At 39.7% G+C, this 18,408-nt stretch overlaps 1 protein-coding gene across 2 annotated transcripts in view; it reads left to right on the top strand.

Moving 5' to 3' along the window:
* The window catches only part of PTCHD4 (patched domain containing 4), a 66,761-nt gene extending 50,458 nt beyond the window's left edge, over nt 1-16,303 (top strand). For both annotated transcript variants that reach the window (XM_063317710.1, XM_063317703.1), the window contains exon 3: nt 14,113-16,303. In XM_063317710.1, the coding sequence (XP_063173780.1) occupies nt 14,113-15,746 (1,634 nt within the window). In that variant the 3' untranslated portion in view covers nt 15,747-16,303. The remainder of the gene's footprint in view (nt 1-14,112) is intronic.
* Nucleotides 16,304-18,408: the final 2,105 nt, after the last annotated feature.

The raw sequence follows: 18,408 nt of genomic DNA, 5'->3' as shown, positions 1-18,408 counted from the left end.
GTACAATCATATCATTGTTTTTTTCCTGAATTTTATCTATGTGCATAAGTACATACTGTATATACACTGCTAATAAAAGTCAAGGAGCACCATGAAAAAATGGAACTAAAATTAAATATAAAAAAGAGAAAACTAATGACAAAACCAGCCTTAGAATTGACAATGAAGATACTGAAGTGATAGATAGCTTCTGCCTCTTAGGATCAACCATCAGCTGCAAAGGAACAAGCAGTCAAGAAGTATTCCACAAAGTAGCACTTGGTAGAGCAGCCATGAACGCCATAGAAAAGATATTCAAATGCCACGATGTGTCTATACCTACAAAAATCAGAACAGTATAAGCCATGGTATTCCCTGTGACACTCTATGAAAGTGAAAGTTGGACTTTGAAGAAGCGGGATAGGAAGAGTATTGACGCTTTTGAACATGGATGTTGAAGAAGACTCCCAAGAATACCATGGATCATTGAACAAATCAACCCAGAGTTCTAACTCGAGATACAAATGACCAGGCTCAAATTATCCTACTCTGGACACATTATGTGAAGGCCTAGCTCTCTGGAGAAGGCTCTGATGCTGGGAAAGGTGGTAAGAAGCAGAAGAAAAGGACAGCCAGGAGCAAGGAGGATGCCCTCAGTTATAGTGGTGATGGGTGTACTCTTGGAAGACTGAAGGACCAGGTTAGAGACAGATTGTCATGGAGAAAAATCTATGTATGTGGTTACTAAAAGTCAACACCGACTTGTTGGCACATAATCAATCAATCAAAACTTTGCAAAAAAAGTTCTGTTGACTGCATTGTTTTCTCAGTGCAAACATCAGCATTCAAAATAGAAACATGAAAGATGTAAAAAAACCTGAACAATGGAGAATTTTTAATGTAGTTATTCCATCTTAAAAACAAGATGCTCTCAGAATTTGGAGATAAATTTGGTTGAACAGAGCTTTGGAAGCATCTTTTGCTTTTAGGAGTTGAATTTGCACAGCATCAACTGGCAAATAATGATGACCTTAGTCATTGGTTCTTCTTACAGAGCAATTTTTCAACGGAGTTTTTAATTATAACACTTCTGTACAAGTCTTCTAATAAAGTTGCAAATTATCTGAAATATTTTGCTTAAAGCCATATGACACCTGAGTGAGGAAGGGTGAAGGTGAAGATACCAGGATTGGATTCCGAGGTGGCTACTGTGGAATTTGAGGAGTAAGGAGCAGAATCCAGGTCACCTGAACTGCTGTGAGTATGTAATGCGGTAGCCTCTAAATTTAAGATTCCGCCAAACAATGTGGAAATGTGTTCATCGGTGGCATTTCTCCTAAGCAGACTATTTGCTCAGGTTTGCTCTGATTGTTACTGTCTGCCTGGTTGGCTAAACTAAAACCATTCCAATGTTCTATGGCAGATTTTCAGATTTCCCCAGAGATTTCTTTCACTGAGGATGTGTACTTCTTCTGGATGAGATTTCGCTGCATTTCATTTAATGTTCCTGTGCTAAAAGCTAACCTTTTAAATTAGTCATTTTGCTATGACATCAATTTGTAACTGAAAACATCAATTCTGCTTCACTGCATCTTAAAGATAAATACAGCGGGCACCAAAACACCTTTAAGGATCCAATTTCTATAAATGAGAATAAGATGTATTCTAGCACAGAGTATCATCAAGAAAGGGATGTGTTTCAAAGCATCTCATCATTTGGGCAAGATCCAGCCAACATGGCACACTTTGAACGACCAAGCCTTACTAATGTTTCCTCAAATGGGCCTTGTAGTGTATGAACATGATTTCCACTGGCTTCAACTGGGGCCTGTAAGAAGACATGTAACTTCCAAAGTAAATTTTCAAATTTAGAGGATGGGAGAGGGGACATAACCCTAATCCCCTCCCTTTTTCCCTCACAGCAGTGGGGAATACTCTGTTGTACCAAAATTCAAGAATAAAAACTGCAAAATCAGAGGTACACAGTCTTCGTTTTTACTAGAATCCTGACATCCAACAATTGTGCATAAGACAGAGTAGCAACTAAAGAATTCTGAGCCTAGGAATTTGTTTGGAGACAAACAACTGAAAGGAATTCAAGATCCTTTAACAGAAAAACAGAAAACAAAAAAAAAGTTCTAGGTATTTGAAGGTTTCTTCATTTCAGCAAGTCAAATTAAGATGAGATGAGGATTTACTTTTGTTTTTCATTCTGCAAATTATGAATTTTTGCCAGTCTCCTGTGGTCTAGCCTGAGATCTATCAGAATGCCCAGACCTATCTTCTGGTTCCTCTTTTCTGAAGCTTTAATGCCTTACCTCCAGAAGTCTGGTAAACTGCTGAAATAATTGCAGGCTGTTGCTGTACTGTTACTGAGAAATGCCACCAAAGCAATATGACAAGATCAGTGAAAGAATGCCTGTACATCATCCCTGGTTTTCATTCTCCTACACAACCACTGTTCTCTTAGACCCTAAAGAGTTGCCTGCTTGGGTTATTTAGCACATCTGATATCTGCCTCTTCATTAAAGTCACATGCCTTAGATAAGGAAAGGAAGCAATTTTGGACCCAAAGCTCAAAACTGGCCCTGGGCTGGGATGTAAGAAGCAGTAAGTTAGCAATAGGAAGAACTGCAATCCAAAGGAGGCAGAATCACTGCTGACACATTTTGATAGACACCCACGCACCCACCCCCACACACACACTTCTTAGATTCACCATCTCAGCTGACCCATAGAGATCATTTCCCCCTTTCAGTGTTAAGTTTCCCTCTCTTAATCATGGAATAGCAAAATGAGTTTGTCTGATTTGCTACATGTTTGAAATAAGGTCTGTCCTTATTCTGAGAAAAAGAGAGCTTTACTCCTCACAATTCTGGAGAAGGGAGAAATGCTGATCTCTAAACTGCCTAAAATCAGCCAATACAAAACACTTTCCCTAGCCCCAGCACTGAAAGAGAGAAGGTTTTATTTCTGATCACCTGAAGATAAGCCTTTTCCATTCTTATTGCACTGAGGCAGAGGAAGAGATGGACCTTTGGAGATGGAGCAAGGTATGTGGAATATATTTGAGCCTGGTAGAGAACTGTGCAGGTCATAAATGGCCTGGTGTGCTCAGAGTTCCTGCAAACTTATAATAAAACACTTTTTTCTGCCCCACCTGATTAATGATTTGCTTTCTGCTGACCTATAGTCTCCTGCATACCATTTGTATGTAGATGCAAACTCAATCCATCATGGAGTATGTAAGAAGCAGTCTGCCAAAGAGTATTACTATGATTCACCCTCAATTGTTAAACAAAACAAAATAAAACTTAGCTCATGGTGATGAATAGATACCATTCCTGGTTTGTGTGCCTACCCATTTAAAATTCAAAGCTTTCTTAAACTGATGTATGACACTTAGGCTTAGCTGGATCATTCACCACAGAACTATATTTCCAATGCTTTAAAGTTTTTACCTAATTTCTGATGCTTCATGTTTTGTTTATATTTTACTTTTCATTGCATCTTTGTCATGGAAGAGCAATCTGAGAGTTATTTAATGGGTGGTACACATTTCTCCATATTTGAAATAGTAATGTTTAAAAGGCTGATGACAACGATGATGATGATGATGTTGAATTCTACAGATATTCAATTATATAATAATTGGAACTTAAGACCCTTCAAAGAAAGAAGAAGCCTATATTGGACAGAGTCCAGTGAAATAAATAGGTCAAGTCAGATAGATCAGGTTGAGTCATCTAGGTTGCTCTGAGTCATGTCTAATCAAGTAAATCAGGTTAAGATTAGTCTGTCCAAGATGAATAAGCATAGGTCAAAGTAATCTAGGTCATGACTTAGTTTTGGATGGTGCAAGAAGCAGTATGGTTAGCTGAACTGGAAAAAATGTTTCAGAAAAAAGGCTTCAGGAAACAGGCTTAGAAAGTCTGGCAGAGCATCATCTGAATCTGAGGCACCAAGGTGAAGGCTTGGCTTCAGTCCTGCTTGTTACAAACATAAAGACAGTATGCTAAGTATTTTTGAGAGACATGTCCTCAAGATGTTGCCTTCAACTCATCCCTTCGACAGTCCTTAGTTGTTCCAGTTTGGAAGTGGTTTTTCCCTTCTAACACAAAGCTTCCCATGTAGACAATTTAGGGTACCCAGAGACAAGTCTGGGGATGACACAGTCAGAAACTGTGATCTTCCCAGCTCCATTTGGCCTATCAGTCTGTGCAGAAACACCCCCTCCACCAGTGTCCATGAGAGGGGCTGAGTGGGGCGGAGTCAGAAAAGACAAAATGGTGATTGCAGCAGCACAATCAAACCCCTATTTTGATCCTGCTGCTGTGATACTGTCTTGCCTTTTTTGACCCCTCCCATAGATACCATGACCCCTCCTCATCTGGATACTGTGCTTCATGGCCACTTTGGCTTTGTCTGGATAAGAGAACAGGCAGCTGTTCTTTTTCTCTTTAAACTGGAACATTGAACTGCTAAGAGATCAATAGGTCTGTCCAACAAGAATCCTGTTATTTGGTCTGTATATAAGTTACATGTATGTGTTTTTTGCTGGGGAGATCATAAAGTAGGAAAAGTACATCACATACACACTCCTGGTGGGGCTGACAGAAGGGGACATGACATGATAGCTTCAAAATAGGAGTTCATGCAGAGTCTACCATTTCACTCAGAAAATTGTCCCAAACCAAATTAACTAAGAGCTTCATCCCACACTATACAGTACTTCTCTGTAATCAACTAATAGTGAAGAAATCAACATTTTAACAATGAAAACTCAGTCAACTCTGGACTTTGGTTCTAGGCTATTAACTTCCTATTTCTATTTATTCATTTTGTATACTGCTAGTAAACCTTATGAGTTAATTAACTGATAAAAATTAGCCTGAAATCCTAATTGTAAGCTGCCTAAATAAAAATGTGTTCATAATTCTGAATTGGAATGATACCTCTACTATTCTGGTATAACTTCATATCTTGTTATTATATTATGACCAATGCACTTTTCACAAAGAAGGACTTTAAACAATATTTAAAGGGACTTGTTCCTGTCCCATGCAGACTCATCCAGAGGGCTGTGAAGACCTGGCCCTTCCCCCAAGGATTGGGCAGGGATGGGGGTTGAGCTGTGAGGATGATTGGTCTGGCGCCTGGGGGAAGGGTATTTTTATTTTTAACTATGTTTTTTATGGATTGTTGTGAGCTGCCTAGAGTCATCATATGAGATAGGCAGCCTTGTAAGTCCTGTAAATAGATAAATACATAAAGTGCAGTTTGAAAAGGCATGGGAATGGAGTTCATGGTGCATTTCCTATAACAGTTTAGCTGCAATTTCCAGGAAGCATATAGGGATAGGTGAAATTTTTATTCCCTTTGTTTTCAATAAGACTTTACTGAAATTCATAAATACCTTCAAAATGGAAATAACAAATGATCTTTTAAAAAGTGAGAGTAAGAGAAACTGACAGATTTATTTATCCAGGTTTGAACTCTTAGATGTTAAAAATCTGATAGAGTTCCTGTGTATTCAGCCATGTTGGTGAGGATGAATTGGTTTTTCCATATTTTTTTTTGGTGACAAACTCATCCTCTGTAAAAGCTTATGGCAGGCAGCCACACTAGTCTTTCTGCTGATGCAGCTGTTGACTTTGCTAGTACAGAAAGTAGAGAAAATCAGTTCATTTTTCTGATAGTAACTTAGAATTCACAAATGTATTCATAAATGAGAACAGTTTTCTTTAATCAAACTGACAGATTCATCCTGCCCTGTAGGGCTGGGAAGCAGTTGGTTGTGAACTAGGACATGTTTGGTTGCCAAACAAGGTGAGAAAGAGTTACACTGCACTAACTCCTGTGCTACAGTAATGTCAAAATGACAATCAGTGGAAGAGACAGAACCAAGAATGTCACTTAGCAGCCCATTATCTTTATGAAAAAAAGAAATTGTTTTCAGAAAGATTACTATAACTTTACTTGTTTTTTGCTGAAGATACTGGAGACAGAGAGGAGACCAGTCAAAGAGGATATCTGTAGCTCAGGGTTGAACTGTGGAGTCCTCGGTGCTCTCTGAGCCTCGTTGTTTTCTTGCAGATGTTTCATTGCCAGACTAGGCAACAACTTCAGTGCGACCTGAAGACATAGCCTAGTCTTAGTCTGGCAGTGTGAACTGAAGATGTTGCCTAGCCTGGCAATGAAACATCGGCAAGAAAACAACGAGGCTCAGAGAGCACCAAGGACTCCACAGAGAGGAGAATTCTTTGTGATCTGAAGTCTTCCCATAAAATTCATTTTTCCTATGGGAGTGCTCAGCTGCACTTACTACTAAATAAGCATGGATAATCTTGTTGTTGTTGAAATTGAACTACCTTGTTTATTTCCTTAATTTTGCTACATATTTATTCCAATTACACAATCTAATTAAGGAGGACTTCTTGGACAGAGAGTCTACAAACCCATTTTAAACTGAAAGTGAAGATCTTTCTCTTAGGCAGAACACTGGTAACTTTGTACCAAGATGGATTGATGTAAATCAAGAGAAAACCCTTAAATATAGATACTTTTTCATGTAAAACAGGATTTCACAATACATAGGATGGAAGAATAGGTATAATTTTCATATTACTTAGTTTTTATTCATTTAGAAAATTATAGGTAATACCCATTATTTATATCACACTGCAAAGGTAATGGAAAATATATGAATGGCAACAATGAAGCCTTGCACACAAGTGAAATTCATTTATATTTTATCAAACCAAATATTAAATTGTTTTTATAGTCTCTGTACATCACATTGCAGACCAGTATTCTAGAATTTTCTACCAGTGTATAAACAATTTTTCAGTTGCTTTTTCTCTGCCATGATGGTGACTTCATGAAAAACGTTATTTGTGGTTTGTCCATTTTTGGCTTAATCTCTGTTATTATTTCTGCCTTTTTTCTTTGTGTCTATAATTAAGTTAGTAGCTTGGCATCTTCTTCTCTTTTTGTTTCTCTTGGAGCCCTTTGTTGGGATAAAACCTCATGGCCATTGTTCTGGGAGAAAGATCTTTGCTTCAGAGAAGGTCACTATGTTGATTCATTGCCAGAATTTCATGCCACAGGTTTGTTTGTTTCTTGCATCATCTTTATGCTGTCTTAAAAGCAGGTCCTTACATGACTACCAGAGATCTGGGCTTTCTCACTTCAAGTTTATGTAAAGCTCTGATACTAATCAATTCCAAACTTGACTCAGATCCAAATGCTCTGATGGCTCCCAGGAAGCACAAGAAGTCCAGTGTGAAATGGTATCTGTCCTTAGACCGGAAACTTTGGCCTGATTTCCAAATCTAAACATTTCCTGTGCTGGAACTGAAGTCCTTGGCTTTATATGTCATTGACTCCTGCTCTCTACTTGCATCTGCGCCAGAGTAAATGAAGACAAAGTTGGCTGGGGATTGATAGGACTGTAAATGTCATAAGAACTGATTCTCCATAGAATTCTCTGCTCTGATGGTAGGAAAGCTGACTGCGACACATCTGACGTTTTACATCTCACACTGGGGAACTCTCTCTTCCAAAAGTCATGAAAAGGTCATTGATTTCATAACAAATAAAGGGGACAGCAAAATAACCTATCCCAATAAAAACCCAGCAGTCCAAGATTTTGTTGTTGTTTATTCGTTTAGTCGCTTCCGACTCTTCGTGACTCCATGGACCAGCCCACGCCAGAGCTTCCTGTCGGTCGTCAACACCCCCAGCTCCCCCAGGGACGAGTCCGTCACCTCTAGAATATCATCCATCCATCTTGCCCTTGGTCGGCCCCTCTTCCTTTTGCCTTCCACTCTCCCTAGCATCAGCATCTTCTCCAGGGTGTCCTGTCTTCTCATTATGTGGCCAAAGTATTTCAGTTTTGCCTTTAATATCATTCCCTCAAGTGAGCAGTCTGGCTTTATTTCCTGGAGGATGGACTGGTTGGATCTTCTTGCAGTCCAAGGCACTCTCAGAATTTTCCTCCAACACCACAGTTCAAAAGCATCGATCTTCCTTCGCTCAGCCTTCCTTATGGTCCAGCTCTCGCAGCCATATTTTACTACAGGGAACACCATTGCTTTAACTATGCGGGCCTTTGTTGTCAGTGTGATGTCTCTGCTCTTAACTATTTTATCGAGATTTGTCATTGCTCTTCTTCCAAGGATTAAGCGTCTTCTGATTTCCTGACTGCAGTCAGCATCTGCAGTAATCTTTGCACCTAGAAATACAAAGTCTTTCACTGCTTCTACATTTTCTCCCTCTATTTGCCAGTTATCAATCAAGCTGGTTGCCATAATCTTGGTTTTTTTGAGGTTTAGCTGCAAACCAGCTTTTGCACTTTCTTCTTTCACCTTCATCATAAGGCTCCTCAGTTCCTCTTTGCTTTCAGCCATCAAAGTGGTATCATCTGCATATCTGAGATTGTTAATGTTTCTTCCAGAGATTTTAACTCCAGCCTTGGATTCCTCAAGGCCAGCTTGTCGCATGATGTGTTCTGCATACAAGTTGAATAGGTAGGGTGAGAGTATACAGCCCTGCCGTACTCCTTTCCCAATCTTAAACCAGTCTGTTGTTCCGTGGTCTGTTCTTACTGTTGCTACTTGGTCGTTATACAGATTCTTCAGGAGGCATACAAGATGACTTGGTATCCCCATACCACTAAGAACTTGCCACAATTTGTTATGGTCCACATAGTCAAAGGCTTTAGAATAGTCAATAAAACAGAAATAGATGTTTTTCTGAAACTCCCTGGCTTTTTCCATTATCCAGCGGATATTGGCAATTTGGTCTCTAGTTCCTCTGCCTTTTCTAAACCCAGCTTGTACATCTGGCAATTCTCGCTCCATGAACTGCTGAAGTCTACCTTGCAGGATCTTGAGCATTACCTTACTGGCATGTGAAATGAGTGCCACTGTTCGATAGTTTGAACATTCTTTAGTGTTTCCCTTTTTTGGTATGGGGATATAAGTTGATTTTTTCCAGTCTGATGGCCATTCTTGTGTTTTCCAAATTTGCTGGCATATAGCATGCATTACCTTGACAGCATCATCTTGCAAGATTTTGAACAGTTCAGCTGGGATGCCGTCGTCTCCTGTTGCCTTGTTATTAGCAATGCTTCTTAAGGCCCACTCAACCTCACTCTTCAGGATGTCTGGCTCTAGCTCACCGACCACACCGTCAAAGCTATCCCCGATATTGTTATCCTTCCTATACAGGTTTTCTGTATATTCTTGCCACCTTTTCTTGATCTCTTCTTCTTCTGTTAGGTCCTTGCCATCTTTGTTTTTGATCATACCCATTTTGGCCTGGAATTTACCTCCAATGTTTCTAATTTTCTGGAAGAGGTCTCTTGTCCTTCCTATTCTATTGTCTTCTTCCACTTCCGCGCATTGCTTGTTTAAAAATAATTCCTTATCTCTTCTGGCTAACCTCTGGAATTTTGCATTTAATTGGGCATATCTCCCCCTATCACTGTTGCCTTTTGCTTTCCTTCTTTCTTGGGCTACTTCTAGTGTCTCAGCAGACAGCCATTTTGCCTTCTTGGTTTTCTCTTTCTTTGGGATGTATTTTGTTGCCGCCTCCTGAACAATGCTGCCAACTTCTGTCCAGAGTTCTTCCGGGACCCTATCTACTAAGTCCAGTCCCTTAAATCTATTCTTCACCTCCACTGCATATTCCTTAGGAATATTAGTGAGCTCATATCTAGCTGATCTGTGGGTCTTCCCTAATCTCTTTAGTCTGATCCTAAATTGTGCAAGAAGTAGTTCGTGATCTGAACTACAGTCAGCTCCAGGCCTTGTTTTTACTGACTGTACAGATGTCCGCCACCTTTGGCTGCAAAGGATGTAATCAATCTGATTTCGGTGTTGTCCATCTGGTGAAGTCCATGTATAAAGCCGTCTCTTAGGTTGTTGGAAGAGAGTGTTTGTTATGCAGAGTGAATTGTCTTGGCAAAATTCTATCAGCCTGTGTCCTGCTTCGTTTTGTTCTCCCAGGCCATACTTACCTGTAATTCGAGGTGTCATTTGACTGCCCACCTTAGCATTCCAGTCTCCTGTGATGAAAATAACATCTCTTTTAGGCGTGTTGTCCAGTAGGTGCTGCAGATCCTCATAGAACTGCTCTACTTCAGCTTCTTCAGCATTTGTGGTTGGGGCGTATATTTGGATCACTGTGATGTTAGATGGCTTGCCCTGAATTCGAATTGAGATCATTCTGTCGTTTTTTGGGTTGTATCCAAGCACTGCTTTAGCCACTTTACTATTAATTATGAAGGCTACTCCATTTCTTCTGTGGTCCTCTTGTCCACAGTAGTAGATCTGGTGGTCATTTGATGTGAAGTGGCCCATTCCAGTCCATTTCAGTTCACTGACGCCCAGAATGTCTATCTTTAATCTTGTCATCTCACCAATAACCACATCCAATTTGCCCTGGCTCATAGATCTTACATTCCAGGTTCCGATGGTGTGTTGATCCTTAGAACATCGGATTCGCCGTTCACCACCAGCACCGTCGGCCGCTAGCCGTCCTTTCGGCTTTGAGCTAGCTGCGTCATCACGTCTGGGGCTAGTTGAGCTCATCCTCTGTTCCTCATGGTAGAGTCAGCAAAGCTGGTTACTGAAGAGAAGGAAAATCTCAGAAGTTAGAATCAAAACTACTTCCCAAAAGCATTGGCAGGCTTATATTGGGAATGAGATCCAGCTCTTGAGTTGGGCTATTAATCTGGGTTGAAGTTTGTGGCGGGGTCTGTGGAAGGAGTTAGGTGGCAAGTACGTGTCTTGTTCCATGTGGAAGATTCATTAGTAGAAGATCAAAGCATACTACTATATAATATCCGTACATTCGGCTGCTTTATTCAGCTTCTCCATGAAAAGATAGATCTTTGATCAGTCAAAACTATTCCAGGAGATCTAACTTCCTACAGCCAGGTGATACTAGAGCATCTAAGCATCTAAGGGCCTACATGGTGTTCCAGGTACTCTAGACTCACCAGAGTGATATACGTAGATTGTGTAAGAGGAGAGCCGTGTTAATCTATGATAGCATCTTTTGTGACTAACAAATTTATTAAAAGGCATTAGCTTTAGTGAACTACACCTCACTGCATTAGATGCATGGAATGGCTCAAGTGATACAGGATTTAAATTAGGATGAGGTGTGTGTGCTGGGGGTTGGGGGAAGGCGGTGCAGTTTTACAGAGTGGCATAACCTAACCGTTAAAAGTTCATATTTAGTCTCTGCAGTTGGGTTCCTCCTTGGAGCCTTTTGGGAGAACTTTCCCAGCTATGCGCTGAACTACTTGAATCTACGACTACTTGTTCTCTTCATCTTCTCACTTGAAAGACTTCATACCTTGTGTCAATTACATCTGTCCATTAAGCAGCCAATAACCATTATGTCTCATTTGGGGATCCACTTTCTCAGCTCTGGCTTAAAGGCAATCCCTCTATTGTTCCCTAGTTTGTTTCTACCTTCAGGACACCTCAAGACATTGTTCTGACGGTCTTTCTTTCTAACCTAACCCACCCACTGAAATCCATTCTGCCCTGCCTGAGTATCAGGTTCGGTCTTTTGTTGTTAAAAGGAATAAGCCTCTTCACAAGTCTGATAAGTTATACATTTGTCACTCTGGGCAACAATGTGGGCCAAGCAAGGCCCACTGGACTGTAAATGTTTTTAGTGTTACCAGCTAGCTCACTAGCTTACTAGTTCCAACTTACGCTCAAGGCCACTGCCTGATTTTGAGACCTTCCTCCTCAAGACATCTCCAGAGAAGCAAGGCAGTCTACTTCATCTAATTTTGCAAAACACTGTGGACTGGATGTCAGGGCCAGAATGAGCAGGGCTTTTTTCCTTTTAGAGGAAGAGTGGGTATTTCATCTGTCTACCTTTAAATAACCTTGCTGTTCTCCTGTCAGAAATACATAGGCAATTGGGGGCAACGTTCTTGCTTTTTTCAACTCAGTTAAAGAGTATTCCAGAATGTTGCGATGCACAGGTAGGTAGAAGCCTATCAGTGTGATTCACAGATGATCACAGGAATAGGCACAATGATAGATAAGAAACCCACTGTGATATAAACATGGCCTATTTGCAGCTGAGTTGTTTGCTGGCTATTCTGAACCCCTTTTTAATTTTAATGTTTTTATTAAGTCAACAGATAAGTCATTACAACACTAAATGTATGCTCTCCTTAACATTTCTGCATTTCACTGTTACCTTACCCACTTTCACGGTACTTTCTTACTGATAGGCTAATACAGTAAATCACATTTTCTTGATTTTTCAGTTTCAAGTTGCTAACTTGGTTTTTAAAGATGAAATATTATGTCTGTTTCTATTAAGGAAGCTATTTCTCTATAGAGCTGGCTTAGCATTTGAAGGAATTTATTTCATGGTACTTGGAAGCAATTTCTGCTACAGTACTTCATGTTTGACATATGTATGTTTAAATGAATTCTGTCTGTACTCCTGATGTTTATTACAATTAGTGTGTGAGAGAAAAGTTCCTGAGACACTAGCATCATGTCAACAGTAACATCTTCAAGAAGTTACTCATCTATCTTTATATCTAGGGTTGAGAATCCTTGTGATAAAGTTGGCTATTGTTAGTGCTTAATCTTCAGTGCCTTCAATTTAATTTTTTAAGTGTTGCAATGCAGCAACAACCTCTGCAGTTAGTTTAATGTTACAAATATAGGCTTCAGTATACTGAGTTTTTGTTCCTCTTTCATCCAGTGTTAATTGTTTTGGGTAAGATACTTTCATCCTTTTAACAAGTTTGTGATGAATGATGTTTAATTAGAATTATGTTTTCTAAACCAAGAAATCTATTACTTTTCTGATTAAATCACTTGGCACTTATTTAGATAATTGATTTTTATCCACTGTACTTTTCCTGCCATACCTTTTCTTGGACAATCAAAATAAAGTTCATTTTAATTTCCAGCTGTTGTTTTCTGCCCTAGCCAGCTATGCATAATAGCCTGGCAAAAAATCTAAAGTTAATTAATCCCAAAGCACTACTGATGCACCATTTTAACCAAAAAGTAGGAAGACAGAACTATGTTGTGGTGCTACCTGTTCTGTTTTGCTCCCATTGAAATCAGTGGGAAAGCTGCTGTTGATTTTAAATGAGCAGTGCCCTACAGTGTGGCAGTGTATATACTTGGGGTTCATTGAAAATAGTTGTACTATTATGCTAAAAATATTATTTAGAGTGTTTGCCGGATTGGTCAAGCTTCCTACACAAGACTACTGAAGAAGAATTAAAGCTGCATATGTTTTATGCATTCACTGATTCACATCTGCTCCTGTTGCTACAAGTTGTGTTTTCCTATCCTAGACAGAAAAAGAGGACAAGGCATGCAAAGGTTGTTATCCTTTTCCCTTGCTTCTCCCACTGCTTGCTCAGTTGGAAAGGTGTAGTGAAGAATGATTTTCAACAGGTCCAGTTTCATGAAGAACAACAACTGCATAAAATCCTTTTCTGCATGACTATTAGAGGTGCCAGAACTCTATCTTCTCATGCATCTAGCAATTCTAGCTAGATTCCTACATCTCCATATCTTTAAAACTTATATCAATTGCACAAACAACTTTACAGACTGTGGAATTTCATATCACAAGGGGCCTGGAGCTCTTGAGATGTTGCTGAATAATAGCTATTGCCAGTCCCAGCCTGCTCCCTTCTGGGAGCTGTGGTTCTGCAGTAGCAGGAGAGCTACAGTTCCACACCCCAGTTTATTAGCTCATTCATTTGCCTCAAAGAGAAGGACAGAGATTTTCATCTGACAGCAGGAAGCAACAGTGACCATGGTGTTTTGAGGAATCCTGCTCAGAGGACTGGACCTTGAAGTGCTAATAAGAGGACAAGGACATCAATGTGGTCATACATTGGCCGCTAGAGTATTGATTTTAGTTTCTTTTGACAATAAAATGAGGTGGGGGGTGTGTGGGAGGCAAAATTAACAGTAGATTAAATAATTGATATTTAGCATCCAGGCCACTTATTTAATTGATTCTATACAGTAATCAGTTATAAATAGAATTAAAAGAGAAAATGTGATGTTCAATGAAAACAAATTAATGTATTTCCTCATTGTCCTTGTTTAGGTCATGGAACGAAAGGAGTGTTTGAGCTTCTGTCAGGATGGCGTCGAACCAGAGAAAATTTGCCATTTAAAGACAGGGTTGCAGATGCCTATTCAGATGTAATGGTCTCCTATACCATGACGAGCTCCTTGTACTTCATAGCCTTTGGCATGGGTGCCAGTCCTTTCACCAACATTGAGGCTGTGAAAGTCTTCTGCCAGAATATGTGCATCTCCATCCTGTTGAACTACTTCTACATCTTCTCTTTCTTTGGCTCCTGTCTGGTGTTTGCTGGGCAGCTGGAGCAGAATCGTTACCACAGTATCTTCTGCTGTAAAATCCCCTCTGCAGAGTATCTGGAAAGGAAACCTGTTTGGTTCCAAACCATGATGAGTGATGGGCACCAGCAGTCTTCTCACCATGAGACGGACCCATACCAGAACCACTTTATCCAGCATTTTGTAAGGGAGCATTACAATGAATGGATTACTAATATCTATGTTAAGCCATTTGTGGTGATACTGTATCTCATTTATGCTTCTTTCTCCTTTATGGGCTGCCTGCAAATCAGTGATGGGGTCAATATTATCAATTTGCTTTCTAGTGATTCTCCAAGTGTGTCCTATGCTGTTACTCAGCAGAAGTACTTCAGCAATTATAGCCCAGTGATAGGATTTTATATCTATGAACCTCTTGAGTACTGGAATAGTACTGTCCAAGATGACCTAAAGAAACTGACTGAAGGCTTCAACACACTGTCCTGGCTTCAACAATATTACCAGTATCTGAGAGCTGGGAATATCAGTGCAACCAATAAAAGTGACTTCCTTGGCATCCTCCAAAATTCCTTTTTAAGAAAGTCTGAGTTTCAACACTTTAAAAATGACATCATTTTCTCCAAGTCTGAAAATGGAAATAACATTATTGCTTCCCGTATGTATCTTGTAGCTAGGACTAGTGAAAAAACCCAGAGAGACGTGATAGAATTATTGGAGAAACTAAGGCCACTTTCCTTGAAACAGAGCATCAAGTTCATTGTCTTTAACCCTACTTTTGTCTTCATGGACCAGTACAGCCTCTCAGTAATTATGCCTGTCTTGATCTCAAGTTTTGGCATCTTGCTGGTGTTGTTACTTACATTTTTCCTTGTTATTCACCCTCTGGGGAACTTCTGGTTAATTCTCACTGTCACCTCAGTGGAGTTGGGTGTCCTGGGCTTGATGACTTTATGGAATGTAGACATGGATTGCATTTCTATATTGTGCCTTATTTACACTTTGAATTTTTCCATAGATCACTGTGCACCCTTGCTTTACACATTTGTACTAGCAACTGAGCATACCAGAACTCAGTGTATAAAAAGTTCACTCCAAGAACACGGAACAGCAATTTTGCAAAATGTTACATCCTTTCTTACTGGGTTGGTCCCCCTCCTTTTTGTGCCTTCAAACTTGACCTTCACACTGTTCAAATGCTTGCTGCTCACTGGCAGTTGCACACTTCTGCACTGTTTTGTTATTTTACCTGTCTTCCTAACATTCTTCCCACCATCCAAAAAACACCACAAGAAAAAGAAACGAGCCAAACGAAAGGAGCGAGAAGAAATTGAATGTATAGAAATTCAGGAAAATCCTGACCATGTGACAGCAGTCTGAAAGTCAGATAAAAATACGTGGGTTTTTTAGTACTGAAAAAAAATGTTACATGGAGCCGCAAGGAAAGTAAAGATCTCCACTGCTTGTGCTGGCCCCTGTGAAGCAAGACAAAGGAAGCCCAAGGAAGGAGCATATGTGACCCATGGAGGTGAACGTGTTGTTGAAATAATAGCCATTTTAAAAAAGAAAAGAAATGAGAGAGAGGGAAACCCCACTCCAAAAAGTTTCTCCCTTTAATCCTGTGACTTCACTGAGGGGGATGCTTATTAGCAGTTTTAGCAACAACAACAACAACAACAAAAAAGGTCTCTTACCAATGAAATCATTAAGATTGTTCTGAGTTACTGATTTTTAGAGGCCACATAGTTTCAAAACGGGGGGAAAACAGAAGACAGATACAGGAAAACATAGGTACGGCCATAATAGTGATCATATATTTTAAAAGTTGGCCCAGGCAAAACCTATGCAGTTGGGAAGTAGATATTCATTCAGTCTAGAGCCAAAGTACTTCCTTACTTTCATATACCTTTATCTGTCTGCAAGTCACAGTTGAAAATTGTGTTCCCACTTCCGAGAATAAATGTATCCTCTCCTAAAATATAAGTCCTGTACATGTGGGAGAGGAAGTATTTAAAGAAAATTAGCTTCTATGAAGGTGGCATTTGACAGTGCTCCCCTTTATGAATAGAGTGCCCCTTGGGACTACAGTAACGAGAGTTTCCTTAGACGATCCTTGAATTCTGTCAAGCATCCCAGGGCTGAAGCACTGCAGTGCCACCTATAATTACTGCAGTGCTGTCCTTTTGCTTCCCACACATACTCTGTACCAACATTAGGCATGGCATACTAATCAGGCCAGCGTGTCAACTATAATGATAGATCACATTCCATAGATACAGCACGGGAATCGTTTTGTGCCTGGATCAGGCTGGATACAGAGCAGTGTAGGCACCACTGATGAGGCTCATGGGGATGTGATGCAAGACTTCCCTTTGAAATATTTTCCAGATGATAAGTATTTCACATCTCCTTTGGCAGACAGATAAGTTGACGATGTCTTTTCCCATAAGAAATTGAGAAAACATACTTGTTTTAGTGAGAGCTAATAAACCTAAGAGACGAGGCTGCTTGAGAAATTGTTTTTTATAAAGCATTACTATTAAATATCTGATACAATGGCTATGATAAAACAAAGCTTTGTGGCTGTTGAGAATTATAGATGAAAGCAGTAAATGTGTCTCTTACTGCATGACTTTAGAATTATACCATAACAAAAGGATACTTACCTGTTTTACAAGTAATATCTATGCTTAGAACTACAAGCGCAAGAGAAGAAATGGAAAGGGAATGAACCAAAAAACATAGATTGGGTGAAATTTTGCCCTGAATTAAGCCACGTATTTCTCTCTCCCAAAAGCATTTTGGAAAGGGCTTGCTTCATGCATTTTTGCCTTGCATAAATGAGCAATGTCTTCCTGAAAAATACATTTTGTATATTATTATCACTGTTGACAACAAATGTCAAGGGGAATGCAGGGAAGGATCAAAATTACTAATTCTTTTCAAAAGAAGCGGACTCATTTAACAGACTGTGATCTTCTATGCTGTACCAGTTGGTTGCGCATTGATGGATTTATACAGAGCTATGGCTACTGTATCTGGACAATCATTAGATGCAAACAGAGAGGGAGAGAAAAAAACTCCTTGCCACCATTTAGTAGTCATCTGTAGTTTTGCAGCTATGGTAGCATAGAGCTTAGGCTAGTCCTCCTTACCTTCCCCAGTTGGCATTTAAATGACTAGTGATGAATAAACTGTAAGCATACTATGCGAAGGAAACGGGGGATAAAGGAGAATGTGGGAGATACTCATAATCCTCCCACTGAAAATAACAGCCCCCCTGTAATGCCCATTCACCCATTCCTGAGTCAGGGAGGGAAGAGGCTTCCATAGAATTAAACGCTGGCCCTTCTTCCATGCTCCATATTCTTTCTCGTACTCGTTAAACCGTTTCGAGGTACTAGTGCTGTAAAGAGTTTCTGTTTTGCTAATTATTTGAGCCAAAGCCATATTCTCCAATAACATGCAATGCCATAGTGAATCAAGGTCAAACCATCTGAATTATTTCATACTTTTGTAGTTGTGGCAATCCAAGATTACAGGCAGAAATCTTTAAGACATCCTTTGGAATATTGAAGATTTTAATCTGGGATTTTCTGTATAGAAAGTATATGCTGTATTACAAAGTAGTTGTTCTTCTCTCTAATGTGTTTTGGGGAACTAAAAACGTAGCTGGATTTGAAATCCCCATGAACGTCTTCTCTTGCCATAAGAATTTTGTCCTTATAATGCAGACAATCATTATTGATGACAATTTCTATTTGGTCATGTAGAAGATATAGTTGGAATGAAAAAAAGGTAATATGAGCAGATTGGCATACAGCTGGAAGACATTTTCCAGAATGGCTGCCAGACAGCCTCTTACAACACCTTTCTCATGAACCATATGCCACATCCATGAAATGTGTCATGCTATAGGTTTCTGCATGTAGTGAAGCAAATGTAATATTCCCAAAGGTTTATCTGGTTACTTCCTGAAATTAAACATTAGTGCCAAAATAAATGTGAAATAAAGAATTACTAGTATGATTCCCTAGCAAAT

This window comes from Candoia aspera, chromosome 1 (assembly GCF_035149785.1).
Source record: "Candoia aspera isolate rCanAsp1 chromosome 1, rCanAsp1.hap2, whole genome shotgun sequence".
In the NCBI taxonomy this organism is placed as follows: domain Eukaryota; kingdom Metazoa; phylum Chordata; class Lepidosauria; order Squamata; family Boidae; genus Candoia; species Candoia aspera.
This window is presented reverse-complemented; position numbering and strand designations above follow the sequence as displayed.